General features: G+C 40.8%; 1 protein-coding gene across 2 annotated transcripts in view; it reads right to left on the reverse strand.

The window, feature by feature from the left end:
* The window catches only part of LOC126481064 (neural proliferation differentiation and control protein 1), a 1141454-nt gene that overhangs the window by 890778 nt on the left and 225960 nt on the right, over window positions 1-24716 (reverse strand). Inside the window, exon 1 of one of the 2 annotated variants that reach the window (XM_050104547.1) lies at window positions 2476-2812. The exons of the other annotated variant lie outside the window; for it this stretch is intronic. Coding sequence (XP_049960504.1) covers window positions 2476-2560 — 85 coding nt within the window. The 5' untranslated portion in view covers window positions 2561-2812. Of the gene's footprint in view, window positions 1-2475; window positions 2813-24716 lie in introns of those variants that run through there. 2 annotated transcript variants of the gene reach the window in all.

Raw genomic sequence — 24716 nt, forward strand, 5'->3', positions numbered from 1 at the left:
CCCCATGTTCAACAATGCGCCCTTAAGAGTATGATCCGAAAGACTTGTGTCTGTACCAGCGTTGTAATACCGCCAGGTCTAGCATAGAACCCCGCCCATCCTACTTTACATAGCGTCCAATTTTTCAGCCTTCACGTTCTGTGATGAGGACTACTCGTGGTTTCACCATCTTTCAGCGACTTTCCGGAGATGTTAACGATAGTAGCACAGCAACAGCCGACCAGCTTCGCCGTTTCCAAGACGCTCGTTCCCAGGTGTCCAGGCATAACATTCTGTCCTTGATCAGAATAGCTTGTGTCAGAGTGATTACCCATTTGTGGCTTGTATCGTCACTAGAACGATTTTCCATTCGTACCTGCACCATTTATAAATATTTCCTACTGCGTCACATATCCACGACGTCACCAGGCAACATTCAGTCTATTGGTGGACAGTGGCCATATTGTTTTGGTCCATCAGGGTATACAGATTTTAAAAAAAAGTTTTTGAAGTTATGGAGTGAATATGTTCTTTGAAATCTGTATCTGGAGCAAGCTGTAAAGGAAACTGAGGACAAAATCGGAAAATGAATTGAACTTCGCAGAGAAGAAACAAACTTTTCAAGTTTGCCAATGGTATTGTAAATCTGTCATCGCCGGCAAAAGAACTTGCAAGATAAGTTGAATGGAATGCAACCTGTAGTGCATAAGAAGAAGATAAATGAAAGTAAAGGAAACGCAATGTGTAGTCAAATTAAATCAGGGGTTGCTGAGGGAATCAGATTAAGACGTGAAAGAATGAATGTTGGAGATGAGTCTTGGCAAAGGCAGTAAGGAGCACCTAAGTAAAGAGGAACTAAAATGCAGACTGGCAACAACAAGAAAAGCTTTTCTGAAAGATTTAAATTTGTTAGCTCTGAATATAAATATTAGTGCTGCGAAGTCCTATCCGAAAGAAAGTATATGTCTTGACTATAGCCTTGCATGGAAGTGGAAGATTAACAATAAACAATTCAGACAAGAAGCTTTTTTACAATGGTAAAGCCGACAACTAATGAGGAAGTAGTGAACTAGAAAGAATAGCTGGTACAATTCATCTGTAACATGGGATCTGCTGATAGAAGACATCTCGAGGCACCAAAGAATTTTTAATTTGGTAATGTTGGGAAGAGTCGGGGATAAAAATTGTAGAACATGAGTATAATAAGCAGATTCAGATGTATGTCTGTTACAACGGTTACGCGGATTTGAAGAAGTTTGTACAGGACAGACTGCTCCAGAATGGTGCCGGGTGCGGTGGCCGAGCAGTTCTAGGCGCTTCAGTACGAAACCGCGCGACAGCTATGGTCGCAGGTTCGAATCCTGCCTCGGGCATAGATGTGTGTGATGTCCTTAGGTTAGTTAGGTTTAAGTAGTTCTAAGTTCTAGGGGACTGAGGACCTCAGATGTTAAGTCCATAGTGCTCAGAGCCATTCGTTCCAGAATGGACTTCGAACGACAACAACAACAACGTAACAACGACAGGAACAACACCGACAGTCACAATCTGACTCTTAGGATAAGTGCTATCGGTGTAATCATAAAGTACCGACACTGCTTTAGTTTTATTTTTGCCCTTGCGAGATATTTCGTTACTTTGACATAGGCTTATTTCACTCTCAATTGGGGTCAGATCGCAGCTGTGATTGGTTCAAATGGCTCTGAGCACTATGGGACTCAACTGCTGTGGTCATAAGTCCCCTAGAACTTAGAACTACTTAAACCTAACTAACCTAATGACAGCACACAACACCCAGCCATCACGAGGCAGAGAAAATCCCTGACCCCACCGGGAATCGAACCCGGGAAGCTGTGATTGCAACACGACCGTTCGCTGATGACAGCTAAATCTGACGCACTAACAGCGTTTTCGAAATGACATGTAAACAAAGCTGCTGATGTTGAAAATTTCATGCAGATTGTGCATATGATTGAAGACAAATCGTCACTTATTGTTTTCCGTTAGTCCGCTGAACAACACGATGAACGTGTTCAGTACTGCCGTCAGTGTTGGAAACTTATGTGCATAGACAATAATGAAATATTTATATTTTATGTAAAAAATATCGACATGACACATCCATGTTATTTTGTCTACATATGAACAACACTGATACATTTCCTCTAGATATCAGTCTATTAGAATTCTTTCTTCTACATATTTTTGCATGCTGTAAATAAACACCTAAATACGCTGTCACCGATTATAATTATAACGAAGATTCATTACACATTTCTGGTTTAACATTATTCTGACAGATTCTATCCTGCGTGGTGTTAAGGTAGTGAATAAACCTTCTGCACATTTGGAGTGTGGAATACGAGAATTACCGGCAGTAACATGCCGAACTCGTATGACAGTTCCACTAGTTATTATTATTTTTTTTTTTTTTCAGTTTGTAAATGTGGACAGGAGGTGATAGTCCGGGGGCGTAGCATATGGAGGGCGGGGACTTACCCAGCATCTGCTCGGCGGTGAAGGCGCGCACGTCGACGGCGCACGCCCAGAGGCTGCAGCAGGCCAGAACCCAGCAGAGGCGCATGTTGGGCCGTGTGAGCCGAGTCTCTAGTGGCGTCCTCTGCTCCCCTGTCCTGTGTTGTCGCGTCGTATCCTAGGCCTTAGGCGGAGGGTCGCAGGTGGACTCTAGCGTCTAGCGCGTGCCCGGCATCGCGACTACTGTGCAGCGGACACTGGCCGAGTCTCCCACGTTGTGAACTCGCGGCTGTCACTGCGGGCCGCGCTCAGCTGTGACGTGGCGAAGCGGAAGGCACACGGCGTGTGGCGCGTGGGGCGGTCAGAGCCGGACTGCCCGGCCGCCGCTGCTGCCGGAGCGTCACACCCCCACCCCCACCCACCGCCCCCGCAAAGCACGGCCGCGCCCGGAGCATCGATCGCCGCGACGCCAGTGCCACTGTCTGCCGCTAGGGGCGCCGCTGTCGCGAGGCGCCTCGCCCATTCATGAAAATCTCCGACGCCCGTTCTCACTACCTGTCTAGTGCGGGGGATGGGGTGGGAGCGGGACAGGCGTTGTGAAGAAAAGGGTTCACAGAGATCTACTTTGCATAACTGAGAACGTGAATTTCGACTATTTAATGCTATTTTGTCTAAAACTGACATGGTGAGACCGTGGCTGTGTACAATTAATGTAGGTTAATTCTTACAAAGAAGAAAAATGCAACCAGCCACTATTAATATTGGTATTTATTTAGGTAACTAGCGCCGTTACCGGTTTCGAACTGCCAAGTTCATCATCAGACGGCTGTTCACATGAGTTTCAAGATACACTTTACATTATCGTCCGTTTTTGCTTTTTATTATTCCACTGTGGCGAAGTATTTTTGGTGTGTTGTTGCCCTACGGTAGAAAACAGTGTTAGAAGCCCCCTATGTGAAAATAACTAACCTCCAAACGATGAAATACAGCGTAAATAAATATGTGAAGTTAAGTGGTTATGGTACTTACGTCGATAATTTTCGTGGGATAAAAAAATCGAAAACGGACGATCTTGAAAATCATATGAACAGCCGTCTGATGATGAACTTGCCAGTTCGAAACTGGTAACGGCGCTATTTACCTAAATAAATAGCAGTATTGGCTTAATGGCTCTGAGCACTATGGGACTTAACTTCTAAGGTCATCAGTCCCCTAGAACTTAGAACTACTTAAACCTAACTAACCTAAGGACATCACACACATCCATGCCCGAGGCAGGATTCGAACCTGCGACTGTAGCGCCTTTAACCGCTTGGCCACACCGGCCGGCTAGCAGTATTAACAGTGGCTGGTTGCTGTTTTCTTCTTTGTAAGAATTAACCTACATCGATTATTTAAATCCAAAAGTACCCGTTGTACTTTCAAACTTGACGAAAGTAACCGTATTAGAGTTTGGCAACAAACATCAAAAGAACGCATACACGAAATTCCCGCCAATAACGTGAATCATTAAGAAAACAACTATAATTTTGTTCAGTTATAGTTCTAAGAACTAAATAGACTCGAATTTCGCAATGAGAACCTCGTAATATGACTTCTTATTGAATGTAAAAAAATTTACGTCGTTGACAGCTGTCAAAATCAAACATTACCCCGATAGTGTGCGTCTAACCAATAGAGACCGCGCAGCTTTGCTATGATTTGTCGGCGACCGGAATCTAATGGCGGACGCCACAATTTACGTGTGACAACACACTAAAACAAACATGTAAATGTACCCGATGAAAACTCTACGCACATATACGGAAACACACCTTCCAAAAGAACACGCAAAACCACATGCAGTGACAGCTACAATAAGATAAAGAAGAAAGGTGGAGGTAGAAAATAGCGAGAACTATTGTTTGTGGTGTCAACAGTGTCAACACAAAAGTGTAACAGACTTAATTGAAATTACATTTATTTCCAAAGAAAGCATGTACGACGAAAATTTTGTCACAAGAGAACAAGAAATTACTACACAGAATTCTTTGAGTATTTACACGTATAGAGCGCTTGACGTTGCAGCTTGTCTTTTTCTAGACGATGCATCGTTACGTCAACGGCAGCTTGTTGGTGCTAGCAACGCAATGATTATGACTCCATTAGTCACGAAACTGCTATGTCTAAATCCTCTTGATTGGTGTAGGCTTCACCATGCAATACTGTTATCCTCCTCTACGTTTCTGTGGTAACAGGCTGGTCGGAAGTAATTGTTGTTGCGTAGATCTAGTTTTGTATATGCGCGATTACAACGTTCCATATACACATGTTTCTGTTTTTAGCGTTTCGTATACAGTTTTTGAAACACCCGCTGATCTTGATATTACAGTGCGTACACCTGTAGCAATCACGATCGCGAATTTACAGTTCTGGCGAAACCAGTTTGCAAGTCTCCACGGCGACAGTTCATGCTTCAGCGCGAGCGGCAGCTTATTAACGAGCACACGAGGTAGTAGCTCCGAGGTCTATTAATTGTGCAGTTCGTTTAGCTGTAAACAGTTCAGTTCTCACAAAGACTATCAAAGTCTATTCGCGAAAGCATTGTCACTGCTGTTTGTAGCACTCTATGAAACTCGCTGCACTCAAGCAGTGTAACATATTGTTTCACTACCTCCACACTGAAATTTAGGTAAGTCGTGACCGAAAAATAACAAGGCGACCATGAATTTTCGTGTGATCAAGTCCAGCACGAGTATACAAGATAAACCGCACGCACGCCACGACACTGCACACCTTCCCACTGATTTCACTGTCCGACTGCCACTATCGATACCCTCTCGCATCACAGTTCATACAATAGTGCTGCATATTGCAGCGCATTACATATATGCATTACAAAGAAAAATGAACCATGTATTGCAATTTTTGCATACTCAGTTAAGAGGAGAATCATGTAGCAATATAAATCAAACAAAAGACAGTAACATTTCATATTACAGAACAAAAACCTAAATAATATTCTAGAGAATCAAGTACATACGAACAGAGAAAAAGGAAACAAAAGAAAAGAAGAAAAGGAAAAAAAAACTAACTTTGAATATTAGCAATGTCTTCACAAGCTCCTCCGACATCACCTACCACCTTCCCTTTTCTTCAAATGTCTACGCATCCCTCCAACGGTTGAGATATTCCTTGACTTCCGAAAAGCATTTGACTCAGCATCACACCTGTGCTTTTACGACTGGTTATGGTATGGAGAGTATATGTTATATGGTATCGAGAGAAATATCTGATAGGACTGAAGATTTCTTGCTAGCGAGGACGCGGAGTAAACGGAGAGTCATCGACAGAAGGAGAAGTATAGTCAAGGTAGGGGACCTTGTTGTTCATGTTGTGTATGAATGACCTGCCGGACAATATTATGAGTAACATTAGACTTTTAGCAGATCGAACAGGTTATTGTTGTTGTTGTTGTTGTCGTCGTTTTAAGTTCGAAGATTGCTTTGATGCAGCTCTCCATGGTACTCTATCCTGTGAAAGCCTCTTGATCTGTAAGTAACTACTGCAGCCTACATCCTTCCGAATCCGCTCACCGTATTCACCGCTTGGCCTACCTCTGCGACAGCAACGTCCAATCTTCTAGCTTACCTGGGCCACATCGGAAGAGGACGAGTGTTTTTGAGCCGCACACGACCTACTTAACACTAATAATAATTGCTGAGGAAAAAAATAAAAAGATAGCAACGATCGGAGGTATATACTTATCACATTTAAGTAATTTACATTTAATTAATTTATGACTCTCTATTCTAAAAAAAAAGGGATGACAGACTGAATTCGACATTTTGTATATGAGATTTAGTACTTTCTTAACTTTACATAAACAGAATTTTTATGGGTTTTCTTATCGATCGTATGATAGATGCTCAGTTCTTAGGCCGCGGCGGTACTTGCCTTCGGCTGCCTGTGTACGACCTTTACCCCCTACCACCCACCCTTCCCTTCAATACTAAATTTGTGATCCCTTGATTTTTCAAAATCTGTCCTGTCAAACGATTCCTTCATTTAGCCAAGTTGTGCCACAGATTTCTTGTCTCCCCAATTCTGTTCAGTACCTCCTCTTTAGTTGCGCGATCTACTCATCTAATCTTCAGCATTCTTCTGTAGCAGCATATTTCAAAAGCTTCTGTTCTTTCTTGTAACTGTTTATCGTCCATTCTACACTTCAGACAAGTGCCTTCACAAAAGACTTCCAAAATACTTAAATCTGTATTCAATGTTAAGAAACTGTGTGACTTCATGAGATCAGTGTTAGGACGAAAGGGAGCGTTAGAGTCATTAATAAAAGCAAACAATGATCATTTAGAGTCGTTTATGAAAAACAAAAATGACAGAATAGGAGGGTCAGAGTTAGAGATGAAAACCAATACTGATAACATAGAGTCAGTTATGAAAGCTATCAGTGACCTTTCAAAAAGTGAGATGAAAACCAGTAGGGGGACAATTAGGTCCCACATTAAGAAAATATGGAATCAAGAATTGGGCGGGGGGGGGGGGGGGGTAAGGGGGTTAGAATCAACCCTGAAAACGAATAGTGATCATTTGGAGCAGATTATAAATCCAAGAAAGACCTTTTGGAAACAGAAATCCCCGAGTTAAACAAATCAGTTAGTAGAAGGTACGAAAGGTATGAATTCCAGAGCAGGCATAGTCGACAATAGAGTCATAATTTTAGAAAATAAGTTTTTCAACGAAAGTGCAGAGCAAAGAAAGGACATCGAAGAATTAAATTCTGAACAAAAAGTGATGAGGAGATCCGACTTGGGGAGCCAAGTTAGGGACTTACCTTCATTGTAACTATGTAAAACGTACTTATTGAAATTCTGTATTGTGTGATAACGCAGTGCAGTGAATCAACCAGAAGAGTTTAGTTGGCGCCTGTAAATCGAAAAGAAAGGCTGCGCTAGCACACAGACATGTCTAAACAAGTTTGTCCATCCTCTAGTTTCTGCCGGACTACTCCGCCCCGAGTATGGGGTGGCAAGAGAACCATACATTCGGGGTGGACTTCCTGGCCGATTTGGGGGAAATAAGGGCCGCCACAAGGGGAGGGACTCTCCATTCCCGCCCGTCACATTTACCACTCAACCGAATGAGAGTGCTCACAGTATTTCCACTTCCTGCTGCTGACCGAACATCGTTAAGTTTACGTGTCGGTTGTTTCTTATGGGAGACTCCGACCTTGTATGTCAACACAACTGTGCAGTCTGAAGCCACTCTTATACGGCCATAATGTTTTTGTATGATTGTGAATTATTTAAGAATAACCATTTGAAAGGAATAAGTAATGTTCTAAGAACTTCTAGGCGTAAGAAGTTATAGTTACGCCAACTTCTGTTTTGTATGAATATATAAATAGTCGATATAATAATCTCTCTCTCTCTTTTGTCATTCAGTCATATTATCTCCGCTCATCTTATCTAACGTTTTCTGTTTTGTGTTAGCTCGTGTGAAGGCTTGTAACTTTTAATTGTGGAAATGTATAATGTGGAAGTATTCAAATCTTTAATTTCAGAAGTACCTTCTATCTTATTTGAAAGTAATTATCTTCGTGAAATGGAAAATTTTTATTACTAAAAAAACTGATAATTTTTTAAGTGAGATAGAGAGCTTCAGTGGATAGGAGTAAATTCAAAGTTGGAACTGTGAGAACTTTAATTGTTTTCGATAGCTATACTGCACAGCGCAGCCTCGTCATTTTTTCATGAAATCGAACCTAAGTTAACATAGGCAAAGGATCTTTGATTGCCAGCATTAATGAACACTGACTTTATAGAAACTTGCAAAAATAACTTTTGACATGAATTTAACTTACTTGCAAGAGTAGGATAGGACTTGCTTAAATATTATCGTCTTTGCTCATTGATTAATCGCGTCCACACTCTGGCCCCAGTCTCCACAGATTCCTCACGCTTGACTCAATTCCTATCATCCGGACTACTCGTATGGCTGTTCAACAAAGACGAGCGGAGGAAGAAAGGTGACGCAGTGGCTAATGTGAGTGGTGCACTAATACACTTACAGCCAGCGCACTTCCCATTTAGGCGCTGCAGGTTCGTGTTGTTCTGTGCGCCCCACACTGTCATAAGTTGTTTCCTGACAGCGCGCGAATGCGGCGATCGCCTTTGTACGAGTGTTATCGGTAGTTTTAACAGCGAACCAGTGACTTTCTCAATAATTCCAACACCAAGGAAGATGCACCGAACACTGGGCCGATTATAGTACACAACAGCTGCTTTGCATCTGGGATGTGATGATATATCAATTAGTATGTAATATGATGTATAGGATTCGAAAATTTCTTTTAAACTACTGTTCTTTTACGCAGATGTCTAACTGTTATTTCATTTTATTTTGTTTTTGGATACAGAGTGCTAGAAGATCTACAAATCGTCTCCGGATGGCAGGTGTGACAGAGAAGTGGCAAAGAAAAGAAGATCATCGTTGTCACATTTTTCGAATATCAAAGAAGAATTAAGTTGAAAATATGTGTGAACTAATTTAGACCTTCTATTTCTTTCATGTCTATATGTACATTTTACACAGTTTGAGATAAGGGAAATCTGCAGCGCTTAATTTTATTTTCTTGTGCTCCGTAAAACGTGTAATACTGAAATTTATGTCCAAGTCATTCAATAAGAAATTTTCTTTGTTAAATTTTGCCATTGTGAATGTAAGTACAAGATATCTAATTCCAGAACATTTTATCCTTAACGGCGTGTGCTGTTTTTCATTGTCCTGCCAGAATTCCTTAGCAAATTTTGTTCCCTTTTTAATTTACGTTAATGTTATTGTGAAAATAGGCAATATTTCTAATATGACTATAGAGGAAGACAGTAACGTAGATATGAACGTTGAACAGAATGAATTTGCTGAGGTGTAAGTTGATAGTGCACAAGTTTCGTTCACCCGGTGTGGAATCGCGTTCTGAAACTGATACAGGTATTATGATAGATAATTCACTGTATGAAAATGACGCTCACTTACATGATATTTCACGTACTGCCATTCATCAATCTGATGATAATGTTTTACGTGTAGTAAAAGTTCCGATGGGCGATATTTCACGTGAAACGAACGTACATATAGGCTCAACCAGCTGATCTCATTGCTTTATTGCTGCAAGAGTTTAAGGCAATGTGGGACGACACAACCGCCCAACTTGAGAACCGACCAAAGAATTACAAAACCACTCCAAAGAATTACAAAGCCTATCCAAATAAGGGCAACGACAGCATAATGATTTGAAAAAAGAATCTAGTAACATAGAGAAATCGGCTGGTAATTTCAACAGATTGTCAGTACAGTACGATACTCCAGCAAATACTGAGTTTTTGCAGTGAGCTATACACAAAGATGTAGAAATTAATGATAAATTAAATTCAGAACTAGAGCGGGTCGTAGATGAAACGGTCACAACCACTATGTCCGAACGAGACAATGCTGGCAAATTGGTAAAAATCCGAATCACAACAAATAAAAGTTACTTTAAATAAAGATCTGCCAGAATGGGGTGACCATCCTTCCGAATCCGCTCACCGTATTCACCGCTTGGCCTACCTCTGCGACAGCAACGTCCAATCTTCTAGCTTACCTGGGCCACATCGGAAGAGGACGAGTGTTTTTGAGCCGCACACGACCTACTTAACACTAATAATAATTGCTGAGGAAAAAAATAAAAAGATAGCAACGATCGGAGGTATATACTTATCACATTTAAGTAATTTACATTTAATTAATTTATGACTCTCTATTCTAAAAAAAAAGGGATGACAGACTGAATTCGACATTTTGTATATGAGATTTAGTACTTTCTTAACTTTACATAAACGGAATTTTTATGGGTTTTCTTATCGATCGTATGATAGATGCTCAGTTCTTAGGCCGCGGCGGTACTTGCCTTCGGCTGCCTGTGTACGACCTTTACCCCCTACCACCCACCCTTCCCTTCAATACTAAATTTGTGATCCCTTGATTTTTCAAAATCTGTCCTGTCAAACGATTCCTTCATTTAGCCAAGTTGTGCCACAGATTTCTTGTCTCCCCAATTCTGTTCAGTACCTCCTCTTTAGTTGCGCGATCTACTCATCTAATCTTCAGCATTCTTCTGTAGCAGCATATTTCAAAAGCTTCTGTTCTTTCTTGTAACTGTTTATCGTCCATTCTACACTTCAGACAAGTGCCTTCACAAAAGACTTCCAAAATACTTAAATCTGTATTCAATGTTAAGAAACTGTGTGACTTCATGAGATCAGTGTTAGGACGAAAGGGAGCGTTAGAGTCATTAATAAAAGCAAACAATGATCATTTAGAGTCGTTTATGAAAAACAAAAATGACAGAATAGGAGGGTCAGAGTTAGAGATGAAAACCAATACTGATAACATAGAGTCAGTTATGAAAGCTATCAGTGACCTTTCAAAAAGTGAGATGAAAACCAGTAGGGGGACAATTAGGTCCCACATTAAGAAAATATGGAATCAAGAATTGGGCGGGGGGGGGGGGGGGGGGTAAGGGGGTTAGAATCAACCCTGAAAACGAATAGTGATCATTTGGAGCAGATTATAAATCCAAGAAAGACCTTTTGGAAACAGAAATCCCCGAGTTAAACAAATCAGTTAGTAGAAGGTACGAAAGGTATGAATTCCAGAGCAGGCATAGTCGACAATAGAGTCATAATTTTAGAAAATAAGTTTTTCAACGAAAGTGCAGAGCAAAGAAAGGACATCGAAGAATTAAATTCTGAACAAAAAGTGATGAGGAGATCCGACTTGGGGAGCCAAGTTAGGGACTTACCTCCATTGTAACTATGTAAAACGTACTTATTGAAATTCTGTATTGTGTGATAACGCAGTGCAGTGAATCAACCAGAAGAGTTTAGTTGGCGCCTGTAAATCGAAAAGAAAGGCTGCGCTAGCACACAGACATGTCTAAACAAGTTTGTCCATCCTCTAGTTTCTGCCGGACTACTCCGCCCCGAGTATGGGGTGGCAAGAGAACCATACATTCGGGGTGGACTTCCTGGCCGATTTGGGGGAAATAAGGGCCGCCACAAGGGGAGGGACTCTCCATTCCCGCCCGTCACATTTACCACTCAACCGAATGAGAGTGCTCACAGTATTTCCACTTCCTGCTGCTGACCGAACATCGTTAAGTTTACGTGTCGGTTGTTTCTTATGGGAGACTCCGACCTTGTATGTCAACACAACTGTGCAGTCTGAAGCCACTCTTATACGGCCATAATGTTTTTGTATGATTGTGAATTATTTAAGAATAACCATTTGAAAGGAATAAGTAATGTTCTAAGAACTTCTAGGCGTAAGAAGTTATAGTTACGCCAACTTCTGTTTTGTATGAATATATAAATAGTCGATATAATAATCTCTCTCTCTCTTTTGTCATTCAGTCATATTATCTCCGCTCATCTTATCTAACGTTTTCTGTTTTGTGTTAGCTCGTGTGAAGGCTTGTAACTTTTAATTGTGGAAATGTATAATGTGGAAGTATTCAAATCTTTAATTTCAGATGTACCTTCTATCTTATTTGAAAGTAATTACCTTCATGAAATGGAAAATTTTTATTACTAAAAAAACTGATAATTTTTTAAGTGAGATAGAGAGCTTCAGTGGATAGGAGTAAATTCAAAGTTGGAACTGTGAGAACTTTAATTGTTTTCGATAGCTATACTGCACAGCGCAGCCTCGTCATTTTTTCATGAAATCGAACCTAAGTTAACATAGGCAAAGGATCTTTGATTGCCAGCATTAATGAACACTGACTTTATAGAAACTTGCAAAAATAACTTTTGACATGAATTTAACTTACTTGCAAGAGTAGGATAGGACTTGCTTAAATATTATCGTCTTTGCTCATTGATTAATCGCGTCCACACTCTGGCCCCAGTCTCCACAGATTCCTCACGCTTGACTCAATTCCTATCATCCGGACTACTCGTATGGCTGTTCAACAAAGACGAGCGGAGGAAGAAAGGTGACGCAGTGGCTAATGTGAGTGGTGCACTAATACACTTACAGCCAGCGCACTTCCCATTTAGGCGCTGCAGGTTCGTGTTGTTCTGTGCGCCCCACACTGTCATAAGTTGTTTCCTGACAGCGCGCGAATGCGGCGATCGCCTTTGTACGAGTGTTATCGGTAGTTTTAACAGCGAACCAGTGACTTTCTCAATAATTCCAACACCAAGGAAGATGCACCGAACACTGGGCCGATTATAGTACACAACAGCTGCTTTGCATCTGGGATGTGATGATATATCAATTAGTATGTAATATGATGTATAGGATTCGAAAATTTCTTTTAAACTACTGTTCTTTTATGCAGATGTCTAACTGTTATTTCATTTTATTTTGTTTTTGGATACAGAGTGCTAGAAGATCTACAAATCGTCTCCGGATGGCAGGTGTGACAGAGAAGTGGCAAAGAAAAGAAGATCATCGTTGTCACATTTTTCGAATATCAAAGAAGAATTAAGTTGAAAATATGTGTGAACTAATTTAGACCTTCTATTTCTTTCATGTCTATATGTACATTTTACACAGTTTGAGATAAGGGAAATCTGCAGCGCTTAATTTTATTTTCTTGTGCTCCGTAAAACGTGTAATACTGAAATTTATGTCCAAGTCATTCAATAAGAAATTTTCTTTGTTAAATTTTGCCATTGTGAATGTAAGTACAAGATATCTAATTCCAGAACATTTTATCCTTAACGGCGTGTGCTGTTTTTCATTGTCCTGCCAGAATTCCTTAGCAAATTTTGTTCCCTTTTTTTCAAATCGTAATTATTTAAAATACTTTTTAATTTACGTTAATGTTATTGTGAAAATAGGCAATATTTCTAATATGACTATAGAGGAAGACAGTAACGTAGATATGAACGTTGAACAGAATGAATTTGCTGAGGTGTAAGTTGATAGTGCACAAGTTTCGTTCACCCGGTGTGGAATCGCGTTCTGAAACTGATACAGGTATTATGATAGATAATTCACTGTATGAAAATGACGCTCACTTACATGATATTTCACGTACTGCCATTCATCAATCTGATGATAATGTTTTACGTGTAGTAAAAGTTCCGATGGGCGATATTTCACGTGAAACGAACGTACATATAGGCTCAACCAGCTGATCTCATTGCTTTATTGCTGCAAGAGTTTAAGGCAATGTGGGACGACACAACCGCCCAACTTGAGAACCGACCAAAGAATTACAAAACCACTCCAAAGAATTACAAAGCCTATCCAAATAAGGGCAACGACAGCATAATGATTTGAAAAAAGAATCTAGTAACATAGAGAAATCGGCTGGTAATTTCAACAGATTGTCAGTACAGTACGATACTCCAGCAAATACTGAGTTTTTGCAGTGAGCTATACACAAAGATGTAGAAATTAATGATAAATTAAATTCAGAACTAGAGCGGGTCGTAGATGAAACGGTCACAACCACTATGTCCGAACGAGACAATGCTGGCAAATTGGTAAAAATCCGAATCACAACAAATAAAAGTTACTTTAAATAAAGATCTGCCAGAATGGGGTGATCAAGTAATCGCCAAAATCAAGATCCTATAACAGGAACCGCCTGCGGCCAGGGGCGTGATCCAAAGTACCCTCCAACAGTCAGTTAAGAATGTGATTATTACGCCAGTCCTACTGCACGAAATCACACAGCATACGACAACGACACAAATTCTAATAAGTTATCGCCAGCTCGTCTACCATATGAATTAACGACTGCACAATCGCTTTCTCTCGTTTTACTTGAAGAAAGTTTAATTCAGCGCTCAGCGCAAGCAATCCCAGGTCTTTACGCTAAAATGGCGGGGCCAAGTTACAGTGGCGAATTACAGTTCTAGTAACCAAGCTGTCACAAATTCCTTTAAATCTCATTCAGTCCTCCGATGAGGGTCGTATCACTGGGTGGGGGCAATCAAGACAATCACGTCCGTCTCTTAAGGTATAATGATTGTAATGATGTCAGAGATGAGTTCACTATGTATCAGCCTCTGCAGACTAAACAAACACGAGTTTTAGTGCATCCGCAATACAAGCCATAGTAGGAAATATTCCCACAAAAACAGTTTTAGACACGGGCGCATCTATTTATGTTTTACCCCAAAACTTGTTTAAAAAGAGAGTAAGGAGGCAGACAAAGTGCCAACCTACCCGGTACAAAATTGTCGTATTGTTAGAGCTCTAGGTACAAAATCGCAACCTGTCAATTGGCAGATACAAGAAAAAATTTTCGTTGAAAATGGAGTGACCTTACGCTCGTTCATCTTGGCGTTGATTGCTTGCTCGGCATGGAATTTTTCCAAGAAAAGGATTTAAAATTAGACTTTTCTATGGGTAGAGCTACTTACACATCGGGGGAAAGGATATTGACGTAGATTTAAATCCAAATGGCTCCAAGCACTACGTGACTTAACATCTGAGGCCATCAGTCCCCTAGGCTTAGAACTACTTAAACCTAACTAACGTAAGAACATCACACACATCCCTGCCCGAGGCAGGATCCGAACCTGCGACCGTAGCAGCAGCGCGGTGCCGGACTGAAGCGCCTAGAACCGCTCGGCCACAGCGGCCGGCGAAGTAGATTTAATATAAACCCCAGTGGAATAAGGTAAATACTACCAGGGAATTAAAGTAAAAATTTTAGAGGCGATGAATGTATCTGAAAATTGTTTCACTATGGCGAAAATGAAAATATACAAGATAAGGTACTCAACAGGAATTAGATTTAAGGAACATACTTTTGAAGCGCTTCCGTGTTTTTGAGAACAAATCTGGCATAATAAATATGTATTTTTGCTCCATGGAAATAACACACTAACCATTTTGCCATAACCTTACTCCATTCTGTGGACGAAAAGAGGGGCCATCGATCGAGAACACTTCAATGGAAAGTAATTGAATCATCACATATACCGTACTGTAGTCCATTATTATCAGGAAATAAATCTAATGGCCAAGCATGCCTCGTACTGGATGCCTGTGCTATTAATAAAATAATTGTACCAATCTGAACGCAACCAGAAGATCTAGAAGAGCAATTACAAAAAGTTCATGCAGTATTCTGTTTGACTAACCTATATCTCCATTATTTCTATTGGCAGGTCTTATTTTCATTTGGGTCAAGGAAATACACAGCTTTTGTCTATGCTGGCAGAAGTTATCAGTTTTGTGTTTTACCGTTTGGACTTAACGTAAGTTCTGGTGCATTTATTATTCCACTGGATGCAATTCTCGGACCATATCTCCTAGATAAAGTAAAACTATATGTTGATGACATCTTGACTTCAACTGCTACTTGGGAAGAAAACCTTGACTTTTTTGGCCGAACATTACGTAAATTTTCAGAGGCTGGAGTCGCAGTTAACTTGCAGAAATAAATTTTTGGTCGTGAGGAAATAAACTTTTTAGTCATGTCATATCTCCCGTAGGAATAACACTTGATCGTGATTAGATAAGTACATTGAAAAATTGTCCAGGTCCAAACAAAAAATGACAGTTGAAAGCTTTTCTTGGCCTTCGTTTGTATTTTTCTTCGTTTATTTGCCGGACAGTTACTTAATAGTACAGCATTGATGAGACTCTTAAAAAAGAATGACACATGGTACTGGTCAGAAAAATGTCAAGCAGATTTTGGTGCAATAAAGAATGTTTTAGTAAATTCTGAAATTCTATGTCATCCTGACGAGAATGTAGATTTTTGCGTTGCTAAAGACGCATCCTTTTCGGGAATTGGTGCACGTCTATTTCAAATACCTGAAAAGGACGGAAAGACTGAAGTTAATATGATTATTTTTGCTAGTATCACACTTTCAGAATGTAAACGTGGATATTATGTTGCTGAGTAGAAGCTCTGGCCATAATAAGGGCGTTTAAGAAGTTTAGCTACTAAATTTATGGAAAAATTTAGGTATTTTCTGACCACCACACTCTGAGCTTTCTGTTAACTTGTAGGCTACTGCATCCTAGGATTATGAGGTCGAAGCTTTTTTACAGGAATATGTTTTCGAGATAATGAGGGTAAAATGTAAGAACAATTTTATAGCTGACGGTTTTGTCGCGTCTACCGCAAGGGTTGACTGATCTTTGGGATTTAACAGGACAAATAACTGACAGAATTTTGTCATTGAAAGACACAGCCGGCCGAAGTGGCCGTGCGGTTAAAGGCGCTGCAGTCTGGAACCGCAAGACCGCTACGGTCGCAGGTTCGAATCCTGCCTCGGGCATGGATGTTTGTGATGTCCTTAGGTTAGTTCGGTTTAACTAGTTCTAAGTTCTAGGGGACTAATGACCTCAGCAGTTGAGTCCCATAGTGCTCAGAGCCATTTGAACCATTTTTTGAAAGACACATGTCACAAACAACGCTATTTAGATATGTGTAACAACATGGCTACATTTAAAGACACAGATCCGATGGGGCTTAAAATAAAATCTTACACAAAGCTCATTTGAGAAAATTTTAGAGCACTACAAAACTCAAAACAAAGATTTATTCCACAGACGTAGTGTTTCTGGTGACAACTGGTGTGGGTTCATTCCTGATACTTAGGAAGAAACCTTAGTTTGTCGTACCCATTGTGTTTGGAGTCATTATGCTGCCGTTTCCAAATTTGTGACGGTATGAACAGTTATTACAGACTTTTTCTACAGTACCAAAAAGAAAAGCCTACTAATAAGTGATGCTACACAGAATTACAATCTCCCTATCTTAGCTACACAACCACCACAAGTTGTGTCTCTTGATGTCAGCGGGCCAGTGCCCTCTCGCCACGGTGGTTTTGAGTGTTTAATAGATCTGTACGATCTTTCATCAAAATATATCAAGCTGTTGTTTAATAGTTGTGTATGACCTCTTCTCAAAATATGTCGAGATATATGCTAAAAGATCGACAGCAGCGCCCACTATTATTACGAGGATTCTCAAACACGTAAGACAATAGTGTCAAGCACATTTCGATATCACGGTCCCACCCTCAGAGTAACCCAGCTGACTGCATTTTCAGAGAATTCAGTTTATGAGAACTTTTGTTAGTACACAACGCACATGATGGATAGAATTTATTCAACCGTTTTAAGATATTGTAAATAATTTAGCTATTTACACAACACCACACACAACTGCAGAACTACTTAATGACCGTAAGGAAACCAACGAATGAATAAACCCTTTGCCACATCTGCCTAAAGAAGAACCCGCGCTGGAAAAAAAAGGTACGGAAAGCAAAAGTATCACTCATTGATCATGATATCACTCATTGATCATGACAGAATTATAAAAGAAACATCCGCAAAAGGTTAAGTCATGTTCAGAAATATTTATCTGGAGAAACAATACTACGTAAATCTCATCCGAAATCGCCTGCTTTACATAAAATAAACGAATTCTTATACTGTAGGTGCAACCACAACAGAGGGGTGTGTATTGAAAGGCCAGTGCCCGACCAAAGTCTGGATGATTGATTGATCTGGCCTTGTATCAGCAACCAAAACGGTCTTGCTAAAAAAACTGAGCCAATATCCTTGAATGTTGCAGAATCTCTTAAAATCGCTTAGGACTTTTCAAAATATACATTATGTGCACATATTTATTTTACTGTTGTTTTAAAAATAGAAATATTGTATCCTTCGTGTTTTAAAACGTTTATTTCAGCACAACCGTCTTGAGTTGTGCAAAAGCATTACTGATTTTGTCGTACCACTGTTTCATGATCCTGACCTACGTGGAAGGTTTGATGACTGCCTAAATGACGTCCTTATCGAGTCATGACATCCCAGGAAAATTACGGACAAGAAACTCATCTCCAAAGTCCCAGTCGCTTGAGCGGAACTATCCGCCAGCCTCTTTTAGCGCCTGTCACCTGACTGCCCTGGGCATGTGGTCTACATGTTCACCGATCAGTAATAAAACAGGCTAGGTCAGTTAAAGTAATATAATTTTATACTGTAATGTAAAAAGAAATGAAAAACCATCCTTTTTAAAGAAAGAAAACATTTTCCTATGTGTATGAACAATTTCTACCCATGAAAAAGAAATCAGTATCCATATTGGTTTGTGCATGTGATAAAATGTACAAGCGTTAAGTGAGTTCAGGAACATAAGGACTGAATAGACATTATGTAATGAATTTTTGAACAGCGTTGTCAAATTCATGGTGAAAAATTGTGCCAACGCTCTTCAAGGGGGCTGTGTAATCCCACAATTTATTATTATCGTCACAGCTTCCCGAGCTAAGGGGTATGTTCTATAGTTTATTTTTGCTCTGAGTTCGTTTTTAGGACAAATTCTAGTGTGTCTTGTTACTATCTTGTATTGTCTTCCGTCGTAGCCTTCTTAGTGAACGGACTGAATAAAAGGTTGTGTATTGCAATGTTAATTTAGATTACCTGAATTACAATAATGTGAATATCCAATTTATTCATTTGTATTACTTAATTTACAGGAGAAACAAACCGCGCTCTGCGGATTGGAGCATGGAATGTTAGATCCCTTCATCGGACACGTAGCTTAGGAAATTCAAAAATGGAAATGCATAGATAGAAGTTAAGAGATAGTGGGAATTAGTTAAGTTCGGTGGCAGGAGGAACAAGACTTCTGGTCAGGTAAATACGGGATTATAATTACAAAATCAAGAGAGGTAATGCAAGAGTAGGTTTAATAATGAATAAGAAAACGGGTATGCTGGAAAGATACTTTGGATCGTTGTTGTTGTTGTGGTCTTCAGTCTGAAGACGGGTTTGATGCAACTCTCCCTGATAATCTGCCCTCTGCTAGCCTCTTCATTCCGAGTAACTACTGCAACCTACATCCTCCTGAATCTGTTTACTGTATTCATTTCTTTGTCTCCCTCTACGATTTTTATCCTCCTCCCACCCCCACCCCTCACGCTTCCCTTCAGTGCTAAACTGGTGATCAGATGATGATGTTCAGATGTGTGTGAAATCTTATGGGACTTAACTGCTAAGGTCATCAGTCCCTAAGCTTACACACTACTTAACCTAAATTACCCTAAGGACAAACACACACACCCATGCCCGAGGGAGGACTCGAACCTCCGCCGGGACCAATTGGTGATCCCTTGATGTCTCAGAATGTGTTCTACCACTCGATCCCTTCTTCTAGTCAGGTTGTGCCACAAATTTTTTTTCTCCCAGTTTTATTCAGTACCTCCTCATAAGGTACCACATCTCAGAATCTTCTATTCGCTTTTTGTCTATACTTTTTATCGTCTATGTTTCATTTCCATACGTGGCTACACTTTCCACAAACACTTTCAGAAAAGACTTCCTGACACTTAACAAATTTCTCTTCTTCACAAACGCTTTTCTTATCATTTCCAGTTTACATATTATATCCGCTCTACTTCGCCCATCATCAGTTATTTTGTTGCCCAAGTAGCAAAACTCATCTGCTACTTTTAGTGTCTCATTTCCTAATCTAATTCCCTCAGTATCACCTGATTTAATTCGATTACATTCCATTATTCTCGTTTTGCTTTTGTTCATGTTCATCTTATATGCTACTTTCAAGACACTGTCCATTCCGTTCAACTGCTCTTCCATGTCCTTTGCTGTCTCTGACGGAATTACAATGTCATCAGCAAACCTCAAAGGTTTTATTTCTTTTCACTGAACTTTAATTCCTACTTCAAATTTTCTTTTGTTTCCTTTACTGCTTGCTCAATGGACAGACTGAATAACATCGGGGATAGGCTACAACCCTGAATGACTCCCTCTCAACCACCGCTTCCCTTTCATGCCCCTCGACCCTTATAACTGCCATCTGGTTTCTGTAAAAGTTGTAAATAGCCTTTCGTTCCCTATATTTATCCCCTGCTACTCTCAGAATTTCAAAGACAATATTACAGTCAACATTGTCAAAAGCTTTCTCTAAGTCGACAAGTGCTACAAACGTAGGTTTTCGTTTGCTTAACCTATCTTCTATGAGAAATCGTAGAATCAGTATTACCTCGCGTGTTCATATATTTCTCCGGATTTTAAACTGATCGTCTAACAGTTTTTCCATTCTTCTGTAAAGAATTCGTTTTAGTATTTTTCAACCTTGAATTATTAAACTGGCAGTTCCCAAATTTTCACATTCATCAGCACTTGTTTTCTTTTGAATTAGAATTATTGTATTCTTCTCGCAGTCTGAGAGTATTTCGCCTGTCTCATATATCTTGCTCCCCAGATGGAAGAATTTTGTTGTGTCTGACTCTCCCCAAGCTATCAGCAATTCTAACAGAATGATGTCTACTCCCGGGGGTTTGTTTCGACTTAAGTTCTTCATGGCTCTGTCAAATTCTTCTCGCGGCATCATAGCACCCCATCTCATTTTCATCAACGTCCTTTTCGAGTCCTACAATATTGCCCTCAGGTGCATCACCTCGTATAGACCATCTATATGCTCGTTCCACCTTTCAGTTTTGCCTTCTTTACTTAGGACCAGTTTTCTATCTGGGCTCTTGATATTCATTCAGGTGGTTCTCTTTTCTCAAAGGCCTATTTAATTTTCCTGTAGGCGGTATCTGTCTTTCCCCTGAAGATATAAGCTTGTAAATTCTTAAAATTTCCTCTAGCCATTCCTACTTACGCATTTTGCACTATTGTCAGTCTCATTTTTTAGATGTTTGTACTCCATTTCATCTGCTTCATTTGCTGCATTTTTATATTTTCTCCTTTCATCAATCAAAGTCAATATCGCTTGTGTTATCCACAGATTTCTACTTAGCCCTTTACCTACCTGATTCTCTGCTGCCTTCACTATTTCCTCCCTCAGAGGTACCCATTCTTCTTCTACTACATCCCTTTCCCCTGTTCTTGGCAATCGTGCTCTAATGCTCCATCTGAAACTCACAACAACCTCTGGTATTTTCAGTTTATCCAAGTTTCATCTCCTTAAATTCCCACCTTTACAGTTTCTTCAGTTTTAGTTCATGACCAATAAATTGTGGTCAGAGTCCACCTGGTTCCGAACTCTCTGTTATAACATTATACAATCAATCTGAAACCTTCCAATGCCTCCAGGTGTCTTCCGGGTAAACAAGCTTTTTTAATGATTCTTAAACCAAGTGTTAGTTATGATTAAATTGTAGTCCGTGCGAAGTTCCACCAGGAGTGTCCTCCTTCATTCCTTTCTCCCAGTCCGTATTCATCTACTATTTATCCTTCTCTTCCTTTTCCTAGTATCGAATTCCATTTCCTATTAAATTTTCGTCTCCCTTAACTATCTGAATAATTCCTTTTATGTCATCATATATTTCTTCAATGTCTTCATCATCTGTGGAGCTAGCTGGCATATAAACCTATACTACCGTGGTGCGCGTAGGCATCGTGTCTACCATGGCTGCAATAATGAATTCACTGTGCTGTTCATAGCAGCTTATCCCTGTTCCTACTTTCTTACTCATTATTAAAGCTACTCCTGCATTGCTCCTATTCGATTTTGTATTTATAAGCCTGTATTCTCCTGACCAGAAGTCTTGTTCCTTCTGCCACCGACTCCTACTATATCTAACTTTAACCTATCCATTACCATTTTTAAATTTTGTAACCTACCTGCCCGATTAAGGTATCTGACATTCGAAAGCAGAGTAATGACTGCATTATCGTAGCCAAGATAGACACGAAGTCACACCCACCACAGTAGTACAAGTTTGTATGCCAACTAGCTCTGCAGAAGATAAGAGATTTAAGAAATATTTGATGAGATGAAAGAAATTATTCAGATTGTTAAGCGATATGAAATTTTGTTATGGGGACTGGAATTCGTTAGTAGGAAAAGGAAAATAAGAAAAAAAATGTAGCTGAATATGAAACGGGGGAAAGGAATGAAAGAGGAATCCGCCTAGTAGAATTTTGCATAGAGTACAATTTAATCATCGCTACCACTTGGTTTAAGAATTATGTATACATGGAAGAGACATGGAGACACCGTAAGATTTCAGACTGAATATACAGGGTGGGCCGCTTTAATCCCTAATGGGGAATAACTCGGGATAGAGAGGCGATACAGTAAAATGTTTTACATAGAAGTTGCAAGTGGCAAAGATGGTCATTACTGCTAATAATTGCTGTGAGTTTGAACGTGAATTTCAAGGTGATTTGGAGTTTAAAGTATTTTTTTTAATGGAAACCCTATCAACGGTCTCTAAAATTGTGGATGGACATCCAACCAGTAATGACAGTTTTGCCTGTTTAATTTACCAATATTTGTAAATGTGGCTTCGTATGGAAACATTACTGACGTGAACATCTCTTGTTGATGTGACAAAATGCAAGGCATTCTTCGACCTTCCGAAGCGTTAGTTCTTGGGTCAGTGTCATACGGTGCATTCGGAGAATCACTGGCTTCGATAATCCTAGTTCCGTTTGCATTTGCAGTGAACTAATGTGAGGATACAGGTGGACCATTGCGGCTACTATGCGAATATCATTTTCCTCATATTCACAACTGTGACGTAAACGATTTAACTGTCTCCATCCGAGAGATCGCGAATAGTGACGTTACTTGGTTGTCGTCTGTTGGGAAAACGTCTAGCGTGAAATGCAGCGGCATAGATGTGAACACCCTGACACTCTCCAAAAATCGCAATCATGTCTCCAGTTGCATTTGGAGGGTTGTGAGCCGTTGCAGCTATGTGGCTCAACCAAATAAAGCGAAATAGAGTCGTAGTTTTAACGAACTGATCACTCAAGTTAGAAGTGAAACGAGAACAGTGTTGCAGCACGCGGCCGTGGGCGACGCCCCCCATCGCGTGCTCCGCGAGGGTCGAACACTGCGGGCCCACACAATCGCCCTCTAGTCCCACTGCCAGCGGCAATGTACGAGAGCATCTGTGTGAACTATGTGGCGACCTACCGCAATACAACCACGTAGAGGTAATAACAGTTACTACAACCCATTGAAATTTAGTAAGTCAACCAGACTACACTAGCATTTCACCCAATTTCATTGCCTTCTCGAACTGAGCATGATTTACACTCATGCTCATAAATTAAGGGTAATTGCAGAATGTGGTGCCACACAACGTGGCACTACACAAAAGTGGCGCTAATAGCATAGGCACAAAGGTAACAAACACGACACAGATCTGCAAGTCCACGGTATTGGTGATAAGTTGAGAAAACATTACCGAAACACATGTGCTACAAAACGCGACTGTTTCCTGCGCATGTACCCCGACATAAATATGGGATATGATCACCATGCACATGCACACAGGCCGCACAACGGGTTGGCACACTCTGGATCAGGTGGTCGAGCAGCTGCTGGGGTACAGCCTCCCATTCCTGCACCAGTGCCTGTCGGAGCTCCTGAAGTGTCGTAGGGGTTTGAAGACGTGCTGCGATACGTCGACCGGGAGCATCCCAGACGTGTTCGATGGGGTTTAGGTCTGGAGAACAGGCAGGCCACTCCATTCACCTGATACCTTCTGTACCACTCCATTCACCTGATATCTTCTGTCTCAAGGTACACCTCCGCGATGGCAGCACGGTGGGATCGTGCGTTACCATCCATCAGGAGGACCCACTGCACTCCTGAAAAGGCGGACATAATGGTGCAAAATGACGTCCCGACACACCTGAACTGTTACAGTTCCTCTGTCAAAGACATGCAGGGGTGTACGTGCACTAATCATAATCCCACCCCACACCACCAAACCACGACGCCCATACAGGTCCCTTTCAGGGAATAAAGGGGTTGGTATCTGGTTCCTGGTTCGCGCGACAGATGAAAACCCGTCGAGAATCACTGTTCGGACTATACCTGGACTCGTCTGTGAACATCACCTGCGACCACTGTTGCAATGACCATGTTCTGTGTTCTTGACACCAGGCTTTACGGGCTCTCCTGTGACCAGGGGTCAGTAGAATGCACCTTGCAGGTCTCCGGGCGAATAAACCATGTCTGTGAAGTCGTCTGTAGACCGTGTGTCTGGAGACAATTGTTCCAGCTGCTGCGTTAAGGTCTCGAGCAAGGCTAACGGCAGTACTCCGAGGCCGTCTGCGGGCACTGATGGTGAGATATCGGTCTTCTTGTGGTGTTGTAAACTGTGGATGTCCTGTACTGTAGCACCTGGACACGTTTCCTCTCTGCTGGAATCGTTGCCATAACCTTGCGATCACACTTTGTGGCACACGGAGGGCCCATGCTACTACCTGCTGTGTTTGACCACCTTCCAGTCGCCCTAGTATTC

This window comes from Schistocerca serialis, chromosome 5 (assembly GCF_023864345.2).
Source record: "Schistocerca serialis cubense isolate TAMUIC-IGC-003099 chromosome 5, iqSchSeri2.2, whole genome shotgun sequence".
NCBI lineage: Eukaryota > Metazoa > Arthropoda > Insecta > Orthoptera > Acrididae > Schistocerca > Schistocerca serialis.